The 17,713-nt window shown below is 52.1% G+C and overlaps 1 protein-coding gene across 1 annotated transcript; it reads right to left on the bottom strand.

Annotated features, from left to right (window-relative positions):
* Nucleotides 1-5,257: 5,257 nt before the first annotated feature.
* On the bottom strand, nucleotides 5,258-6,156 carry LOC127348940 (uncharacterized). The gene has a single exon (XM_051374787.2). The coding sequence runs from the start codon at nucleotides 6,064-6,066 to the stop codon at nucleotides 5,509-5,511; it is 558 nt and encodes a 185-aa protein (XP_051230747.1). The 5' UTR covers nucleotides 6,067-6,156; the 3' UTR covers nucleotides 5,258-5,508.
* Between the last annotated feature and the right edge of the window lie 11,557 nt (nucleotides 6,157-17,713).

Here is a 17,713-nt window from a genome sequence, read left to right as displayed (position 1 = left end):
ACTCCTTCTCCATCAAATTATCTACCCCTTGCACCAACAACGTAGCAGAATATGAGGCAATACGTAAGGGAATGGAATTGCTATTGGAAGCCGGAGCTGAAGCAGTAGAGCTTTTTGGAGACTCAAAGTTGGTGATTAACCAGCTCACGGATGAATATAAGTGCGAAAGTGAATCGCTTTTCCCATATTGGGTGGAATGCCGTGAGTTGATGACACAGTTTCGGTACATCAACTTTAATTGGGTCCCAAGATCCCAAAATACCGACGCCAACAATCTCGCACAAATGGCGTCAGGCTATATAGATATATCTGACGGATCAGAGGTTCAGGTACAATTCCTGGAACAGGATGATTGGAGAGCCGAAATCTTCAATTATTTAAAAGATTCGGCTCGAGGGGGCACCTAAACGGATAAGGTACAAAGCCATGAAGTATGTCCTCATAGGAGACGATATGTTCTACAGGACGTTGGAAGGGTTATTGCTTAAGTGCTTGGGGCCAACTGAGTCTAATCGGCTCTTACATGAGGTGCATGAAGGCGCCTGTGGAACTCATCAATCGGCTCATAAGATGAAGTGGTTAATCAGGCGATCAGGGTTTTATTGGCCCACCATGCTTGAAGATTGCTTCAATTATTACAAGGGGTGCCAAGCGTGTCAGATGTTCGGGAAGATTCAGATGGTACCAGCATCAGCGATGAACCCCATCGTCAAGCCTTGGCCGTTTCGGGGGTGGGGCATGGATATGATCGGCAAAATCCATCCGGCGTCGAGTAAAAAACATGAATGGATTTTGGTTATCACAGATTACTTCACCAAGTGGGTGGAAGCCGTCCCTATGAAAAAGGTGAAATCAGAAGATGTGATCAAGTTTGTGAAAGAACACGTCATTCATAGGTTCGGGATTCCCCAAACTATCACGACCGATGGAGGTTCGGTCTTTATTTCTAAAGAATTCAGGAAGTTCTGCGATGACATGGGGATTAAACTGATCCGATCATCCCCGTACTACGCTCAAGCTAATGGGCAGGCTGAGGCGTCCAATCAGAGTCTGATCAAGCTGATCAAGAGGAAAATTGACGAGAACCCTAGGGATTGGCATGAGAAGTTATCAGAAGCATTATGGGCCTACCGCATGTCGTGCCATGGAGCTATAAAGACTTCGCCGTACCAGCTTGTCTATGGACAGGAAGCCGTATTGCCTTGGGAAATTACGGCTGGATCAAGACGTGTCACGTTTCAGAATGATCGACGGTGAAGAATATGCAGCCTTGATGAGTGACACTATTGAGGACGCTACAGAGCTTAGGCTTTGGTCGTTGGAGAAGATTAAGGAGAACAAAGCCAGGGTGGCTCGTGCCTACAATAAAAAGGTTAGACCGAAGGAGTTCCAAGTTGGAGATCTAGTATGGGAAGCTGTGTTGCCGTTAGGAACCAGGGACAAGGCATATGGCAAATGGTCTCCTAATTGGCATGGTCCGTACAAAGTTGTCCAGGCCTTGAGGGGTAATGCATACATGCTAGAAGAGTTGAGCGGCGAAAAGTTCCCAGTGGCTGTCAATGGTCAACACCTCAAGAAATATTTCCCAAGCATGTGGGACGATGGGCAGTAAGATGTGGGGGCCGATTTAAAAATCGGCCAGTAAAAAAAAAATAATCACAGCCGGTGCGCAGACATCGACTTGAGAAAACGTATGGAGATGACAGTATGCAAATGCAGCCGATGCACGGGCATCGACTTCAGAAAAACAGAGCCGATACACTGATATCGACTCTAGAGGAATAAGCTCAGATTAGCAAGTTAACGGAATCGGTTCAAGCCAGAAATCATGATATGAGAGACGAATCTCCTAATGGTTGCTGAGGGATTCAATCTGATGGTTTGGACGAGATTTAGGCCTGTTGAGGTGTTTAGGCAACAGCTTGGCCTCGGATAGCAATATGAGCCGATGTTCTGCTATCGGCTCCCTGTACGACAGCGCCATTCGACAATCGGCAAGGTTAACAAGGAAGTGAAATTGATTAAGGGATTTTTCTTCATTAAAAGGGGGATTCCTTACAAAGAAAGAGCCGATTGCTCAAGGGAGAAGAGGGCAAAAGCCAACTACTACTACTGATCCCTAATCTAGGGGCCGTTGCTGCCCTCGTCGTCGCTGCCTCCGGCGCAGCTGCTGAGAGGCTCCTCATCGGAGCTTCCGTAGCCTTCTATGGGGGCTTCATCTTCCTCATCGTCGTCCTCGCTGTCGTCGTCCCACCAGGTGCGGAGGCGCTTCGCTGGTGGGTAACCTTCAAGGGAGTCGTCGTCGTCGCCCTCCTCCTCCGCCTCTTCCTCGGAAGAGGTGAAATCGTCCCAGGAGAAGCGGTCGTCTTCGCTCTCCGCTTCTTCTTCCACTTCGACGAGGAATTGAAGGTCGCCCTCTCCGTCGGTCAGGGATTTGTCATCCTCAGACCAGATGGAGGAATCGTGTTCCTCCTTGTCCCACGTCGTCGGGGCGAGAATGTCGTGTGCTGCCAACGAGCCCCACTCCGGCGTCGGCTCGCGGGAGGGGGAGGAGTCATAAAAGACCGATGAGGAAGAGGAGGAAGAGGAAGACATGGCTATGGGAGATTGGGGGTTTTTTGGGTGCCGATGGCGGAACGGAAGCGAGGATGATGAAGTGGCAAACTGCTCAGAGCGGTTAAATAAAGGGGCTATGGTAAAAAAAAAAAATTCAATGCCACAGCAGTTTCCGAGGAGGCGGTACCCAAAGACAACAGTCAAATCACGCGGAATAGTTGAGAAGACAGGGCATCATGATGAAGAATGCTGCGACGGTTCTGCTCTGCCATGACATGACCCGACGAAGAAAAAACGGAGTGATTTTGGAATTGACAATTCCAAAACCAGGGGGGCATGTGTTATCACCAAAATTTGACCAAGTCAGAGGTGGGCCACGATCAAGATGGGCTTGAAGATTATATACGAGGAAAATACGTAGATCGGCCTTATATGCAAAGTTGGGCTAGATTGCCCATATATCTGTAATATAATAGATCGTATCTTAGATAGAGTTTTACCCGTGCACGGTTAGGTGCACGCCTAAATTAGAAAGTCCGCTGGACTATAAATATGTATCTAGGGTTTATGGAATAAACAACAACCAACGTTCAACCAAACAAATCAATCTCGGCGCATCGCCAACTCCTTCGTCTCGAGGGTTTCTACCGGTAAGCGACATGCTGCCTAGATCGCATCTCGCGATCTAGGCAGCACAAGCTCCACGTTGTTCATGCGTTGCTCGTACTGAAGCCTTGTTGATGGCGAGCAACGTAGTTATCATAGATGTGTTAGGGTTAGCATAGTTCTTCGCGTAACATGCTATCGTAGTGCAACCCTTGCATGTCTAGCCGCCCTCACACCTATCTTAGGTGTGGGGGCGGCACCCCGCTTGATCATTATTTAGTAGATCTGATCCGTTACGGTTGCTCCTTGTTCTACAAGGATTAGTTTAATATCTGCAATAGTTAGGCCTTACAAAGGGGGGAGGATCCAGCGGCACGTAGGGTGTCGTTCGCTAGTCCTAAACAGGATGTTCCGGGGATCAACTTTGTGTTGGTTTTTAGGCCTTGTTTAGGATCGGCTTACGATCACCGTGCGTGGCCGCGAGGCCCAACCTGGAGTAGGATGATCCGATTATGCGGTGAAAACCCTAAATCGTCGTAGATCTAATTAGCTTTATCTTGATCAAGCAGGACCACCATATACTCGTGCACCTCGTACGAATCATGGGTGGATCGGCTCCTTGAGCCGATTCACAGGATAACCTGAGAGCCGATCGAGGCTCGTATTTAATGTTTACGTGTATGCCATGCAGGAAACTAAGCGAGGCATCTCCATCACCTTCCTGACCAGGTATAGGTCAGGTGGCACGCCCTTGCAATCAGCATCGGACGTGTGACCAGAAGGCTTTGCGGGCCGTCGCTCGGAGGGACCTCAGCCAGCCGCAGCTCTAGGTTGTTCCCGGCTCTACGGTGTTGCCCGTCGCTGCCCGCCGGTGGGTTTCTGACGACAACAGATGGTTGTCCGGACGGCGTGGTGGCGCAGGGCTACGAGGGCACAATGGTCATATGCCCTTGTAGCCTCAATGCCATGTCTTTGTCATCAACGACCAAGGGACATAATAGATCAGCCGGCGGGCCCGGTCAGCGCCTAGGGAAGGACCGCCGGACCCGGAGGAGTCGGCTTTCCCCTGTTACCATTGTCATTTTCCCGTGTAACATGGGGGTCATATATAAGGCTTCCCAGGAGCCCCTTCGAGGGGGGGGGGGGGGTCGTTTCATTCTCCACACACCGTCCCATCGAGAGAGGAACATAACAATAGCTTTGTCTACATCCGTCCATCTCTCTCAGTCGTACACAGCTCAAGGAGCACCATTGTAGCTCGCATATCACATATAGTCATATCAGCAGGAGTAGGGATGTTACCTGCACATGAGATCCTGAACCTGATCGAGTACATCACCATGTCGCTCGTGCCCAATCCCACATCCGGATTCCGCCATAGTTCATACAGGCTCCACCTCTCTACTTAAGACATTCATTGGCATCTGCCATATTGATACTACTACAATCCCCAATCTACTAATGTGATGGGCCTTGAGATTTTAAAAATTGTAGGTTATATGGGCTGCCTTCCTAGACTCCTGTCCATCTATATCCAACAACCCTCAGCCAAATCTCAGAGACACATCAGAAACCGCAGTAGTTTCAATCACTAATTAATATATGTATGCATATTAGTGAAAACTGTTAAGTTGAACTTTCACCTAGATAAAGAGCTACGTGATTAATGGCATGCTACATACACACCACACCACTAGTACCGGACACCATCACCAGTGTTCATACAATCGACCAACTCGTGACTCTTCCCATACTAAGTAGGTTTTCTCTTGCATATCTAGTTTGGCTTATGGTAGACAATCTTAGAAATGGTACTATCATGATGTTTTACTTGGATTATTACGTAAACTGTTAATTGGTTCAGTATTTTTGTTGGACAAACAATTGGTTGTGAGACCGTGAAGTGTGAACTTAGAACCAAAAAATTGTACTAGGTGATTTGGGGATGAAGCTATACTATGTTCGAATCCGAACAAAAAAAAATCCACGGAACTGCCCTTAAAAAACACGGATCACGCCTATGTATGCAACGGTAACAACCACAGAGAAGTGGAATCAGCAAGAGCAACCACTTAACAGTTGAAAGAGACAAGGAGCGCCTGAAACCTGATGAACATGGACATTAGCAAAGTTTGCATTGCAACACTGCCACACCAACACGCACGCCGCGTACTGGTAGTTCTCGCACTGGCATACATCACTACACCTTCGATCTAATCTACCGTTCTACCACATCCAAAGAGGGAAATACTCCACTACGTAGATCACAAAGCCACGCACGACGGCGCCATCGATCATCAGCTGCATGCTGGCTGTACAAAGCGTATTCCTTGAGTCTGAGACGAGCTAGTTCTTGTCGTATATGACGTTCCAGGAGTCGAGCGTGGGGAAGCACGGCGGCTCGGCCGCCTCCGGACGCGGGAGCGCGTAGGCGGCGACGTGGGCCGCGGCCGCCGCGGGGTCCGACGGCAGCAGGTGGTCGACGCCGAAGGGCGGCATGAGGAGAGCGAGCGCGGCGTCGGCGTGGAGGTGCGGGTCGGGGTCGGCGCCGGTGACGTGCTGCACCATGAGGCGGAAGGTGGCGGCGTCGGCGCTGATGTACGTGGTGGGCACGCGCTTGGACGGCCGCGGCCGCCGCTTCCCCGCGCGGCCGGCGGAGGGTCCGAGCTGCTTGCAGCGCGCGGACGGCGCCGCCATGGGCAGCGAGGCCGGCGCGGGCGGGCAGAAGGCGGGCGGGGCCGTCGTGGAAGCGGCGCTGCAGGCACCGCCGAGGGTGGAGGGCGGGTCGGGGACGGGGTAGCGGCCGGCGGCGGAGAGGGAGAAGTGGAGCGCGCGGGCGATGGCGGCGTCGGCGAAGGAGCGGGAGAGCAGCGCGGGCGGCGCGACGCAGGCGAGGGCGTCCATGGTGAAGTGGATCAGTGGTGCAACGCTGGTGTGCAAGCGGGAGTAGAGGTCTGGCGGTTGGGAATGCGAGTGGGAAATGGTGGAGGGAGTGGTAGGCGTTATAAAAGGAGGCGGCTGGGCAAAGGTGGTGGCCGGTGGCCGGCGGTGGGAGTGGGACAGGGGAAAGCGCGTAGGCGTAGGGTAGCTCTGGAATGGGGTGGGTCGTGGAGGTGTCGGCCGGCGCGTGGGCGTGAAGGGAGCGCGCAGCAGACCGAGGGGTGCCCGTCAGATTTTGGCCTTGGCTCCAACAGGTTGAGAGTTGAGAGGAGTGTGTGGACGCGCGGTGCTCGTGCATGGAGTTGGTCTGATGGTCTCGACTGGTGCACGCAGCCGCACCGTACAGCGCGCACGTCTAGAACAGTCAACCAGAGTGGACTTCAATGGAACTGTTTTTTTTTTTTTTTTTTTTTTTTTGAACTGAACTTCAATGGAACTGTTGTCTCTCACCTATCGGTCCACTATTCGAGTAGGTGTGTGCGTTTGACCTTCCGGCCAGCTGAATCAAGCACACCCTTTAGTTTCCGGGCATCTAGATGAGGGGCAGCGAGAAAAGTCACGAGGATGCTTTTAGAGCAAAGTACAGTAAGAGCAAGTTTAATAGTAGAGAGCCTAATCCGGATTTTATAAAGCGCGTCTTGAAATGTCAACTATAATCCACTTAGAGCTAACATGTACAATAGTGGGCTATAAACTTGTACTACTTTATCAATACATGGCCCACTTTTCACTCTCACAAAGTGCCTAGGAGCACGTGTTAGAGCTGGCTCTTGCATTAGAGCCCACTCCTCTTCTCTCTCCTTCTCTCTCCTCCAACTAAGCAACAATATATTATTTTAATTCTTATAGTCAGCTGACTAAGACTTATTGTACTTGCTCTAAGGCTGACTTAGCAGGCTGTAAGAATTAAAATAGTATTGTTTTGCTTAGGTGGATGAGAGAAAAGTGGAAAGAGAAGAGAGATGGGCTCTCATGCAAGAGCTGGCTCTTGCACGTGCTCATAGGCACTTTGTGAGTATGTGTGGTGGGCCTTTTACACATAAAGTTATCAATCCTTAAAGCCAACTATTGTACAAGTTAGCTATAAGCTGACTATAGCTGGCCTTATAGCCAGCACCCGGCTGCACTATTGGAATTGCTCTTAGAGCATCTCCACTCATGTTTGGCCTCCCACGTCGAAATCCGGACGAAACAATCGCTGGATTGGACGAAATTAATTCGTGGGGAGAACCATATTTCCAGTCGTCCATCCGGAGTTCGGCGGACAAAGTCAAAATTCAAACAAAACGAAGTCCCGCTACAAATACGTCCAGATCGGCAAAAGGATGAGCCACAGATCGGCGATCGGAGGGAAATTACACTGAAACAGGGGCGTCGGCAGTCCCGTCTGGCACGGCAGTGTCTGACGGCCCAGTTTCCTCACACGCCGTGGTCGAAGCGGTGGCCGATGTCGCTGCCGACGCAGTCGACGTCGAAGCGGCGGCAGTCGACGTCGTAGACGGTGAGGGCGAAGCACTGGCCGGAGTGGGTCGGGGGATGTCGGTGCGATGGCCCTCGTACCAAATCCTCGTCTCCTCGTCCATCACGGCTGTGTTGCCGCCCATCAGAAACGCCAAGTCTGTGTTCCTCTTCTTCGCCGCGGCCGTCGTCTTCAGCAGGGCGATCCGGGCGCCTTGGTTGGCGAGCATCTCCCTCCACCTGCCGTCGAACTTGTCGTCCCTCCCGGCGGCGTGCGTCCTCGCGTCGGCCCAGCACTTGTCGAACGACGCATGCATCCTCTCGGCGGGATGGCCCATCTTTTTGAGATCTTTGAGCTTTTTCTGGCCGAGTTCCGGGCGGCCATCCGACGAGCCTGGCGCCGGCGCGTCGGAGTTGTACTGTTCGGTTTTGCTCTTCGAGAGGCTCGTGCGGGTTTCCGTCCACTTCTCGCACTTCTCGATGCGGGAGAAGACGTTCAAAAACTTGAACGTCAAGCCGGTGTTGTCGTGGTACATGTCGAAAGCACGGCGCACCTGAGAAAAAATAGGGCGGCGATATGGGTCAGCTCACGGCGATCAGTACATGCAGGGTCGACGGAGGAGCCACGGCGTATGCATACCTTGGCTTCAAAGTCTTCACCGCTCACCGGTAGTTTTTTGAGCTCCTCCTGTATGTCGTGCCATTTGCTGCACGCCGTCTGTATGATCCCCCAATGGGTGGCCATGGCCTTGTCTCCCCGGTTCATAATCGTCTTGTTGAAGTAGGGATCGACGAGCTTGCGCTCGTCGAACGCCTGCTTCACTCGAAGCCAATACGTCTCGTAGTTCTGGTTCGCCCCGGTTATGCCATTCATGGACACGGTCATCCAAGCTTCGGCGAGGCACTCCTCTTCCCTCGGCGTCCATTTGATGCGCGGTTCGGCCGGCGGCGAGTCCTTCTTCCTCTTCTTCTTCTTTGCCTTCGGCGGGTTGGCGTCGGCGACCCCGGCTACAGTTGGTTCTTCCTCTTCTTCTTCGACGGCTTGGCTTCTGTCAGCCACATCCTCCACCCACTCGTTGCGCGCCGCGACAGTTGTCGTCACCCTCGCCTCCTCTTGCGTGAAGAACCCCGGGCTCGCAGCGGCGGCCATGGAGATGGAGTTGATCATCTCGTTCATCACCTCGTCGTTCGGCGCCGCCGTCGCACCGAACGGGAGTGGCCCTCGTCGCAGGGCCGGCGAGAAGCCCTCGTTCAGGTTGCCGTCGGCGAGATCGGGCGGCGACGGCGTGAACCTGGACGTTTGGCCGTACGTCGCCTCTTGGAACATGGCAGGCGACGACGGCGAGAAGCTCGAAGGGGAGAAAGCCGATGGGGAACTGCTTGTACCTTGGATCGGCCACTGGCCAGGGAACATGGCGGCACCGCCGCCGCAAGCATGGCCCATGCTCATGGCCATGGAGACCTTCCTCGCTTGTTCGTTCTCCACCGCCAATGCCACCCTCTTCGCGTTGAGTTTCTTCTCCCTCTCCGCCCTGACGCTTGTTTCGATCTGTCGCCGGAGCTCGTCCGCCGCCCACTGTCCGTTGGACACACCCGGCGGCCGCTCCTTCTTCGGCCGCGAAGTCCTCGGCTTGGGCGGCATGGTGGTGGATGAGAAAGAGGAGGAGGAGAATGGAAACGGCTACACAAATTCAGCGGGAGAGAATGGGGATATGCAAGCAAATTGGAGGGAAATCGACAGGATTTGGCGGTCCAGTCGCTGACTACGAGGGTCCACACTCCTCTTTCGCGCCAAATTCTTTCGTCCGGAGTCCCCGAGCGCGCCTCGGGGGACCGGAGATGGCGTGGGCTCGCCGGATGGATTTAGGCCCAAATCCGGACGAAATCGAGGAACCGGCGGCGCGACTGGGCCGAATTACGCCGTCCGGATGGGAAAATCGTCGCTCGGGGGCCTCGTCGGGGAGACGAGTGGGGATGCTCTTAGGCCATCACAAACGCGGCGACTCATTCCGCGTCCACTCGTCCGGATGAGTTAAAATGGACAAAAACACAGTTCAATGCGGCTACGCATGGCAAATGCGGATGGCCGTGGTGTCCAGGACGATCCAAACCAGGCCAAAATCTGGGCCAGGTTTGCGTGGCCGTAAATGGCACGCGGCGTCCTCACGCGTCCGCGTGGTCCGCGTGTCTGGCCCACCTGTCGGTGCCCCAGTCCTATTAAATGTGGACTGTGGAGGGTGACTGTCCCTATCTAGTCCCCACTCCACTCTCGCCGCACGAGCTCTAGCTTCCGCGCCGCCATGGCCCAAAGCGTGAGTTCGAGCCGTCCGCCAACGACCACGAGGCCAGCAGCAGCCGGCGAGCCGCGCTGGCGGCTTTCGACACAGTGCCGCCGGCTCCCATCCGCGACTGGATCTACGTCACCGTAGCGGTGGCAGATGTTCTGGGAGGCCGGCGTCCCAATGTCGTGGAGCGACTTGCACCTCCCCCACGGCTGGCACCTGAGCCCAGATCGGGTTCCGATGCTGCCGATCCCGGGCTCCGGCCGAGCCCGCGTCGCGGAGATCCAGCGGCAGCACGCGCAGCTGCCGGCGGAGCTCCGGGAGGACCCCGCCTACAGCGACACAAGTCCCAATTGGGACTTGCGGTTCGAGGTGGAGCACGATGCGCACCGGTGCACATGCTTCACCTCGGCGACGGCGAGGCCTCCCCCGTAGCCGCCTCGCACGCAGCCACGCACGCCTGCTAGGAGGGATGGCCGTCGCCCCGGTGGCCTCTACATCGACAAGCCCGCCGCTACTCCGTCACGGGCTGCGTCAGTGCAAGCGCCACATGCCCAGCCTGAGGAGGACGACGACCCCGAGCTGCAGGCCGCGCTGGCGGCGTCCCGCGAGGTCAACGACCTCGAGGAGCTGGCCAAATGGCCGCACCTCGCCGAGGCGCTGCGCGCTGGAGGAGGAGGCCACGAAGGCCAAGGAGGACGCCGACGCGTGGCCGTTCCTCGCCATGGCGCGCCGGCAGGAGGAGGCCACGCGCCAGGCCGCGCTCCGGGAGGAGGAGGAGCGCCTAGCCGCGTTCCGGCACGAGGCGGAGCTGCTGGCCGCTGCGGCGGAGCAACGGCAGAAGGAGAGGCGGCGCCGCTGGCATGCTGATACGTCTCAAACGTATCTATAATTTCTTATGTTCCATGCTACTTTATTGATGATACTCACATGTTTTCTACATACTTTATGTCATATTTATGCATTTTCCGGCACTAACCTATTAACAAGGTGCCGAAGAGCCAGTTGCTGTTTTCTGCTGTTTTTAGTTTCAGAAATCCTTGTAAGGAAATATTCTCGGAATTGGACGAAATCAACGCCCAGGATCTTATTTTTCCACGAAGCTTCCGGAAGTTCGAGAGGGAAACGAAGTGGGGCGACGAGGCGCCCACACAACAGGGCGGCGCGGCCAAGGCTCGGGCCGCACGGCCCTAGCGTGTGGGGCCCTCGTGGCGCCCCCTGACCTACCCTTCCGCCTACTTAAGCCTTCGTCGATAATAGTTCCAGTACCGAGAGCCACGATACGGAAAACCTTCCAGAGACGCCGCCGCCGCCAATCCCATCTCGGGGGATTCAGGAGATCGCCTCCGGCACCCTTCCGGAGAGGGGAATCATCTCCCAGAGAACTCTTCACCGCCATGGTCGCCTCCGGAGTGATGTGTGAGTAGTTCACACCTGGACTATGGGTCCATAGCAGTAGCTAGATGGTCGTCTTCTCCTAATTGTGCTATCATTGTTGGATCTTGTGAGCTGCCTAACATGATCAAGATCATCTATTTGTAATGCTACATGTTGCGTTTGTTGGGATCCGATGAATAATGAATGCTATGTTATGTTGATTATCAATCTATCATCTATGTGTTATTTATGATCTTGCATGCTCTCCGTTATTAGTAGAGGCTCTGGCCAAGTCGTTACTTGTAACTCCAAGAGGGAGTATTTATGCTCGATAGTGGGTTCATGCCTCCATTAAATCTGGGACAGTGACAGAAAGTTCTAAGGTTGTGGATGTGCTGTTGCCACTAGGGATAAAACATCAATGTTATGTCTAAGGATGTATTTGTTGATTACATTACACACCATACTTAATGCAATTGTCTATTGTTTGCAACTTAATACTGGAGGGGGTTCGGATGATAACCTGAAGGTGGACTTTTTCGGCATAGATGCATGCTGGATAGCGGTCTATGTACTTTGTCGTAATGCCCAATTAAATTTCACACTACTCATCATAACATGTATGTGCATTGTCATGCTATCTTTATTTGTCAATTTCCCAACTGTAATTTGTACACCCAACATGCTATTTATCTTATGGGAGAGACACCACTAGTGAACTGTGGACCCCGGTCCATTCTTTACATCGAATACAATCTACTGCAATACTCGTTCTACTGTTTTCTGCAAACATCATCATCCACACTATACATCTAATCTTTTGTTACAGCAAGCCGGTGAGATTGACAACCTCACTGTTAAGTTGGGGCAAAGTATCTTGGTTGTGTTGTGCAGGTTCCACGTTGACGCCGAAATCCCTGGTGTTGCGCCACACTACACTCCGCCGCCATCAACCTTCAACGTGCTTCTTGACTCCTACTGGTTCGATAACATTGGTTTCTTACTGAGGGAAAAACTTTCCGTTGTACGCATCATACCTTCCTCTTGGGGGTTCCCAACGGACGTGTGCTTTACCGTCACAAGCAGCACATGCATGCGCATGCCGACGAGCCCTCCGGACCCGCACTCCGCCTGGGAAAGGGCGAAGTGGTAGCCCTGGCCGGAGTCCTCGGCGTGTCCAGCCGGAACATCGTGTCGTCGCCGGGGGTCATCGTCCTCATCAACGGCGACGACTACGACGACGAGTACTACTGGGAGTAGGGTGGCGTACCAGCGGCCACCGCGTCCCAAACCCTAGACTAGGGTTTACCCTTTTTTATTTTAAAGCCCATATAGGGCTTTCTTTTATGTAAAAATTGCCCAAAATAGGGGTAAGTTTAAATGAACCATAGTTAAATTATATTTGTTTTTGTTTTTTCTTATTTTTTTTGTTATCTTTGATTTTTAGGGTGCATCCATGCGTTGGGCGTAGTACGCGACTCAAACGGACCGACGACCTGTCCACATATCCGCACGATCACTCAAATGGCTCCATTCAAACGGGCCAACGCATCTGATTTGGGTCACCCGTTGGAGATGCATGCCTATGTCTACGGACAATTGTTACGGAAGGATGCCTACGGACGGTGTGCAGCGGTGCGTCGTGCGCTGAATTTTCGGAGCAACTGCTTCAGTATGCACCAATTGAGTGAAGCCACGCCAGCGTCAGTAAACTAGTTCATAAAATCCTTCCGTAGGTGTAGGATTACTGTGCTTGGCCATCTTCACGCCGAGCCAAACGGATCGAGCCGATTCATTTTAGTCGGTATGCATAGAATGATAGAAAGAAATTAAATTTGTGGGCCAACACAACAATGGCCGCGTATCTACGCATTTCTGGACTTAATTTAGGTTACAAATGCAATCACAGGGATAGAATATATACCGGTCGTGCGTCCTCCCCCATCGGCTCAAGCCTGCTGCTAAGAGCATCTCCAGCCGTTTTCCTGGTAAGGCCCTCAGGACGTAATTTTTTTCATTCGGATAGATGAAAACGGTCCACTCGTGTTCCCGGTTCTTCGTTACCCCTCGGATTAGACCTTTCATCCATCCGGCGAACCCAGGCTATCCCCGCCCCCCGGGGTGCGATCGGGGACTCCGGAAGAGAGAAAAGCGCGGGAACCGTCTGGTGGCCCCAGCCTGTCAGCGACAAAGGTCTGGATTTCTACGGCAATACCCTCATCTTCTCGATATATGTTTCGGGGGAAATTTGTAATTCTACGGTAATACCCTCGTCGAACGAAAGATTTGAACTCAAGTGGTGCAACATAGACAAACTATATATAAAAATTCGAATAAACATAAAAATTACATATAAAAACTTTAAAACAAACTTAAACTACTTCTTCTTCCTAGATGGCCCCGCCTCATCGTCGTGGCGGTGATGCTTCCGGCTCGTCAACTCCTCGTCGAAGGAATTTGAGTCCTTCTCGTCGTCGAAGGTGGTCGCCGGCTGCGCCTTCGCCTTCGCCCGGGCCGCCACGTCCTCAGCCTCTTCCTCCTCCTCCTCCTGCTTCTCCTCCTCCTCTGCCTCTTCCTCGGCCTGCTCCTCGGTCTGCTCCTCGGCCTCTTCCTCGGCTTGCTCCTCGGTCTGCTCCTCGGCCTCTTCGTCCTCCTCCTCGTCGTCATCCCATTCGTCCTCGCTGGCCGGCGGCGGGGAATCATTGCTGTTGGACGATGCAGCTCCATCCAGGCGGCTTCCCCTCGCTGTCGGTGTCCGATGGCCAAGAGAGATCGCTCATGGTTGATGATAGAGGATGGTAAGGAGAGAATAGATGAATGGTGTCGGCCGTCGGAAACCGTACATGTAGGTCTATCGGCGAAGAGAGCGGCGATTGCTATTCCGCGGAGTTCGTGCTCCATTACGGCGGTTCTCGCGTCGAGGCCACTTCGGCCGTTCCCGACGAGGCGTTTGGGCTCCCCAGACCACTTCGCGTACCATTACGGCGGTTCAATGCAACGAGGGCACTCCGACGGTTGCCCTTCCCGGCGACTGTACCGTCAATATGCACGCGGTGGGTGAGCGTCAGCAGTCGGCCATGGGCTCGCCTATGGGAAAATGGGCTACCCCAGGCCAAAATTTCATCCAATCCGAGCGCCGGATTTCGGCCTGGAGGGGCCCAACGGCTGGGATGCTCTAAGCAACCCACCACCCGCTCGGTTCCCGCGCCCTCATTAATGTCGGTTGCGTGCAGGTCCTTTTTTTATGCTGACTGATGCGTTCCCATATCCACACTAGTCCTCGTCCAGTTCTACTTCCACATACAATCCCCACCATAAATCCAAGCCCCACATCGCCGGCATCAATGACGAAGAAGGGATGATGGCCATGGAAGAAGCGCAACCGCAAAGACAACAATGTTGAGTCATGTTCGGGACGCCGCCATCACGAGTCGCAGCCTCCTCCACGCATCTGGGACCGCACCTTATGAGAGTGGAGCGGCAAAGCGTGTTCTGGGTGGCAAAGCGAGCGTGCAATGGTCGGATGTCCACCTCCTTGGTGGGTGACACCTGAATCGGACCACGATCCCAATGCCTCCCATCAAAGATAAAAGAGTCAAGGCGCCGCCGCAAGATCAACCGTCGGAAGGCTCTACTACCGCCGGACCGGCGGCACGGCCTCGCCTATGGCCCCAACACGCCACTATGTGACAACAAGGAAAACATGCTCTAATCGATCTATAAACGACGAAAAAAGATGAAGAGCCGATTCAACTTGTACGGAGCTCTCCTCGCCTATGAGATGGGGTGGGAAACAATGTTGCAAAGAAGTCAGTACCTCCTTCCGAATGAGATCAAAAGTGGCAGCGCGGATTGACCACTTAGTCTCCTAGTAATGGTAATGAAAATCCTATCTTTAATATCTTTAGTATTACACGCGTACCCGATGCTCGAAAGATAGTTCAAGCGAAGGTGACATCTCTCCGGAATTCAACTACCTAGCCACGAGAAAAGAAAAGGCGGTGGAAGACTCGGCATGAAGGCCAACTGCCCGGTGGTTAGGGCTGGAATTCAAGCCAAGCCGAGCCAGCTCGGCTCGACTAGCTAAAGCTCGCGAGTAACAACTGAGTACGGATTTGAAACTCAGCTCGACTCGCAAAGCTCACGAGTAGCTCGGTTGAAACTATGAGAAATAGTACATGTACACTGTACAATGCATTTTCCCCGAATATTTGGGCATGAATGATGAACAACAAGCATTAGGATTATGGTACCAAAACAATATAAACCACAATGATCAATATATCATGATAATAAGATTGCCAACTTGAGAAACCACAAATACATGTGCTTATTTTGGTGGGCTTGAGCCGACTTCATTTTTACCGAGCTAAACGAGCTACTCGCGAGTTCGATGAACTCGGCTCGTTTAGCTTGAACTTGTTTAACGACAAAATATGAAACTCAGCTTGGCTCGTTATACACCGAGTTTGAGTTGAGGCGAGTCGAGTCGAGTCAAGTCGAGTAACGAGTTACCCGTTTAGCTCGCGATTTTCGAGTTTTAATTCCATGCCTACTGGTAGTGTGGTACATTGTGGTAATAGTACGCGCCCCCCTCCGAACTCAACAACTTGGACATAGTGGGATTGATATATTGCAAGAGGTAGAGACAGATAGGTAGCTAGACTGCCAAGGGTTTAGGGGCACGAAGTAGGGAAGAGATCTCAATTATATTTTATGCTTCATAAGATTAGCCAGCCTTGCGGTCGTGGAACCTTGAGGAGCATCGAAACGAGTAGGATTAGGAGGAGTGAGACGACAACGAGGAATTCATGGCTCTCGTGAACTAGAGCAGGAGCACGAAAGCGTCCCTCTGCAGCCGCCCAGGCTGGACGAGGAGGAGGCCCTCAAGATGGAACTTGAGATGTGTGACCTAGAAGAGTTGGCGAGATGGGTCGCTCTCGCGGCAACCCTGCAGGAGTTGGCGTTGACGCATCAACAACCTACCATACCTCTAGTGACTCCACCGCACCAACCGGCCCCGGTTGCCCGTGGAACGCATGCGAGCCTCATGCTCCAACGCAGGCGTGGTCTCGGTTGCATGGGACAACACCTAGACCTAGGAATGCGTGGCCTCAATGACATTCCCAACGCCTAGGCCACCTGCGTCGTATTCGCGGATGTAGTAGTTACCAGCTCCTACACCATTGTGGTTGTGGTCACCACCGGTGTGGCCATCACCATCGATGACAATGAGGAAGATGTGTAGAACACCGGCGACGCATAGGGTTGGCTTTTATTTATCTATTTTTATTATGTTTTTCCCCTTTTCAGCCAATTATTTTTAATATGAAATATTATGAAAAAACGATGCGCCCGTCGCTAGGTTCACCTTCTTTCTAAAAAGACTAGGACACATCCCATTTCATGTCCATGAACAGTTTCAAATGGTTCAAAACGAGGGCATGTTGCAATGGTTGATAAGATCTATCTTATCTTAAACCACCACGTAATCTAAATATAACAATAAAATATGACGTACAATGAGTCATTTTTTAGTATTATCCTAAATATGTGGTGTGAGAGTATGCTAAGAGATCATCTCTTAATTAAGAAGATTTTTTTTTTGACTTTCGCTTTTCTCACCTTAGTGTTTATCCTACGTGGTACTGCTAAGATATCATTATTGTACATGCCATGATATTTGAATTGAAACGCCCACAAATAGCGCTTAATCGCGTTCTAGTAGTCTTTTTTCTCGCAAGAATCTTTCTTCTTCGAAGATTCAAATGACAACGTCTTCTCTTCTGGAAAAGGAAAGTGCAGAAACTATTCCATGCCGTGATGCCAATTAGCTGTGACCAGTACGTTGTTCTCTCTGTCGTCAGTTCGTCACACATAAACGATGCGAGTGCGACTCGTTCAACCAATTCTTTCTTTCTCTCTCTCGTGCCTTCATTTGGAAACCTTACCAAGCGTTTCAATCCGCTTTCGAAGATGCCTTGGTACTTTCGCTTAGTGCGTTCTATATTTTATATATTATCATCGTCTAAAATAAATGCCGCAACTTTATGTAGATATGTAGATGTATCTGAACGTATTTAGTGAGCAATACTTCTGTTTCTAGAAAAAGTTATAACTCTTATTTTAAAACAAATGAAGTATTTATTTATCTGCTACTATCATTTTTCATAGTCTATAACACTACCTCGCCTCGCTTTGTGTACGGCTGAGAATATTGAAATAACGTCTAAGGAGGCACGCATATGATAATTTCCTTTTTTTTTTTTGTTTTAATACTACGCGAGTAGGGTCTTGAACTCGCGAGCCCGGGCGGTGCACTGCGCCACCAGTTCCTTGATCTCTTCGCCATCTCTACTAGAAAGAGGAGAACGGTGCAAAAGGAGATCCACCAGCAAAATTGGATCAGGTCTCTTGCACGCATTGCGACCATGGCGCAGTTGCAGCAGTTCATTGCGCTTTGGACAATCATGGAGGGGGTGGTACTGCAGCTA

The sequence above is a fragment of the Lolium perenne genome, chromosome 4 (genome assembly GCF_019359855.2).
Source record: "Lolium perenne isolate Kyuss_39 chromosome 4, Kyuss_2.0, whole genome shotgun sequence".
In the NCBI taxonomy this organism is placed as follows: domain Eukaryota; kingdom Viridiplantae; phylum Streptophyta; class Magnoliopsida; order Poales; family Poaceae; genus Lolium; species Lolium perenne.
This window is presented reverse-complemented; position numbering and strand designations above follow the sequence as displayed.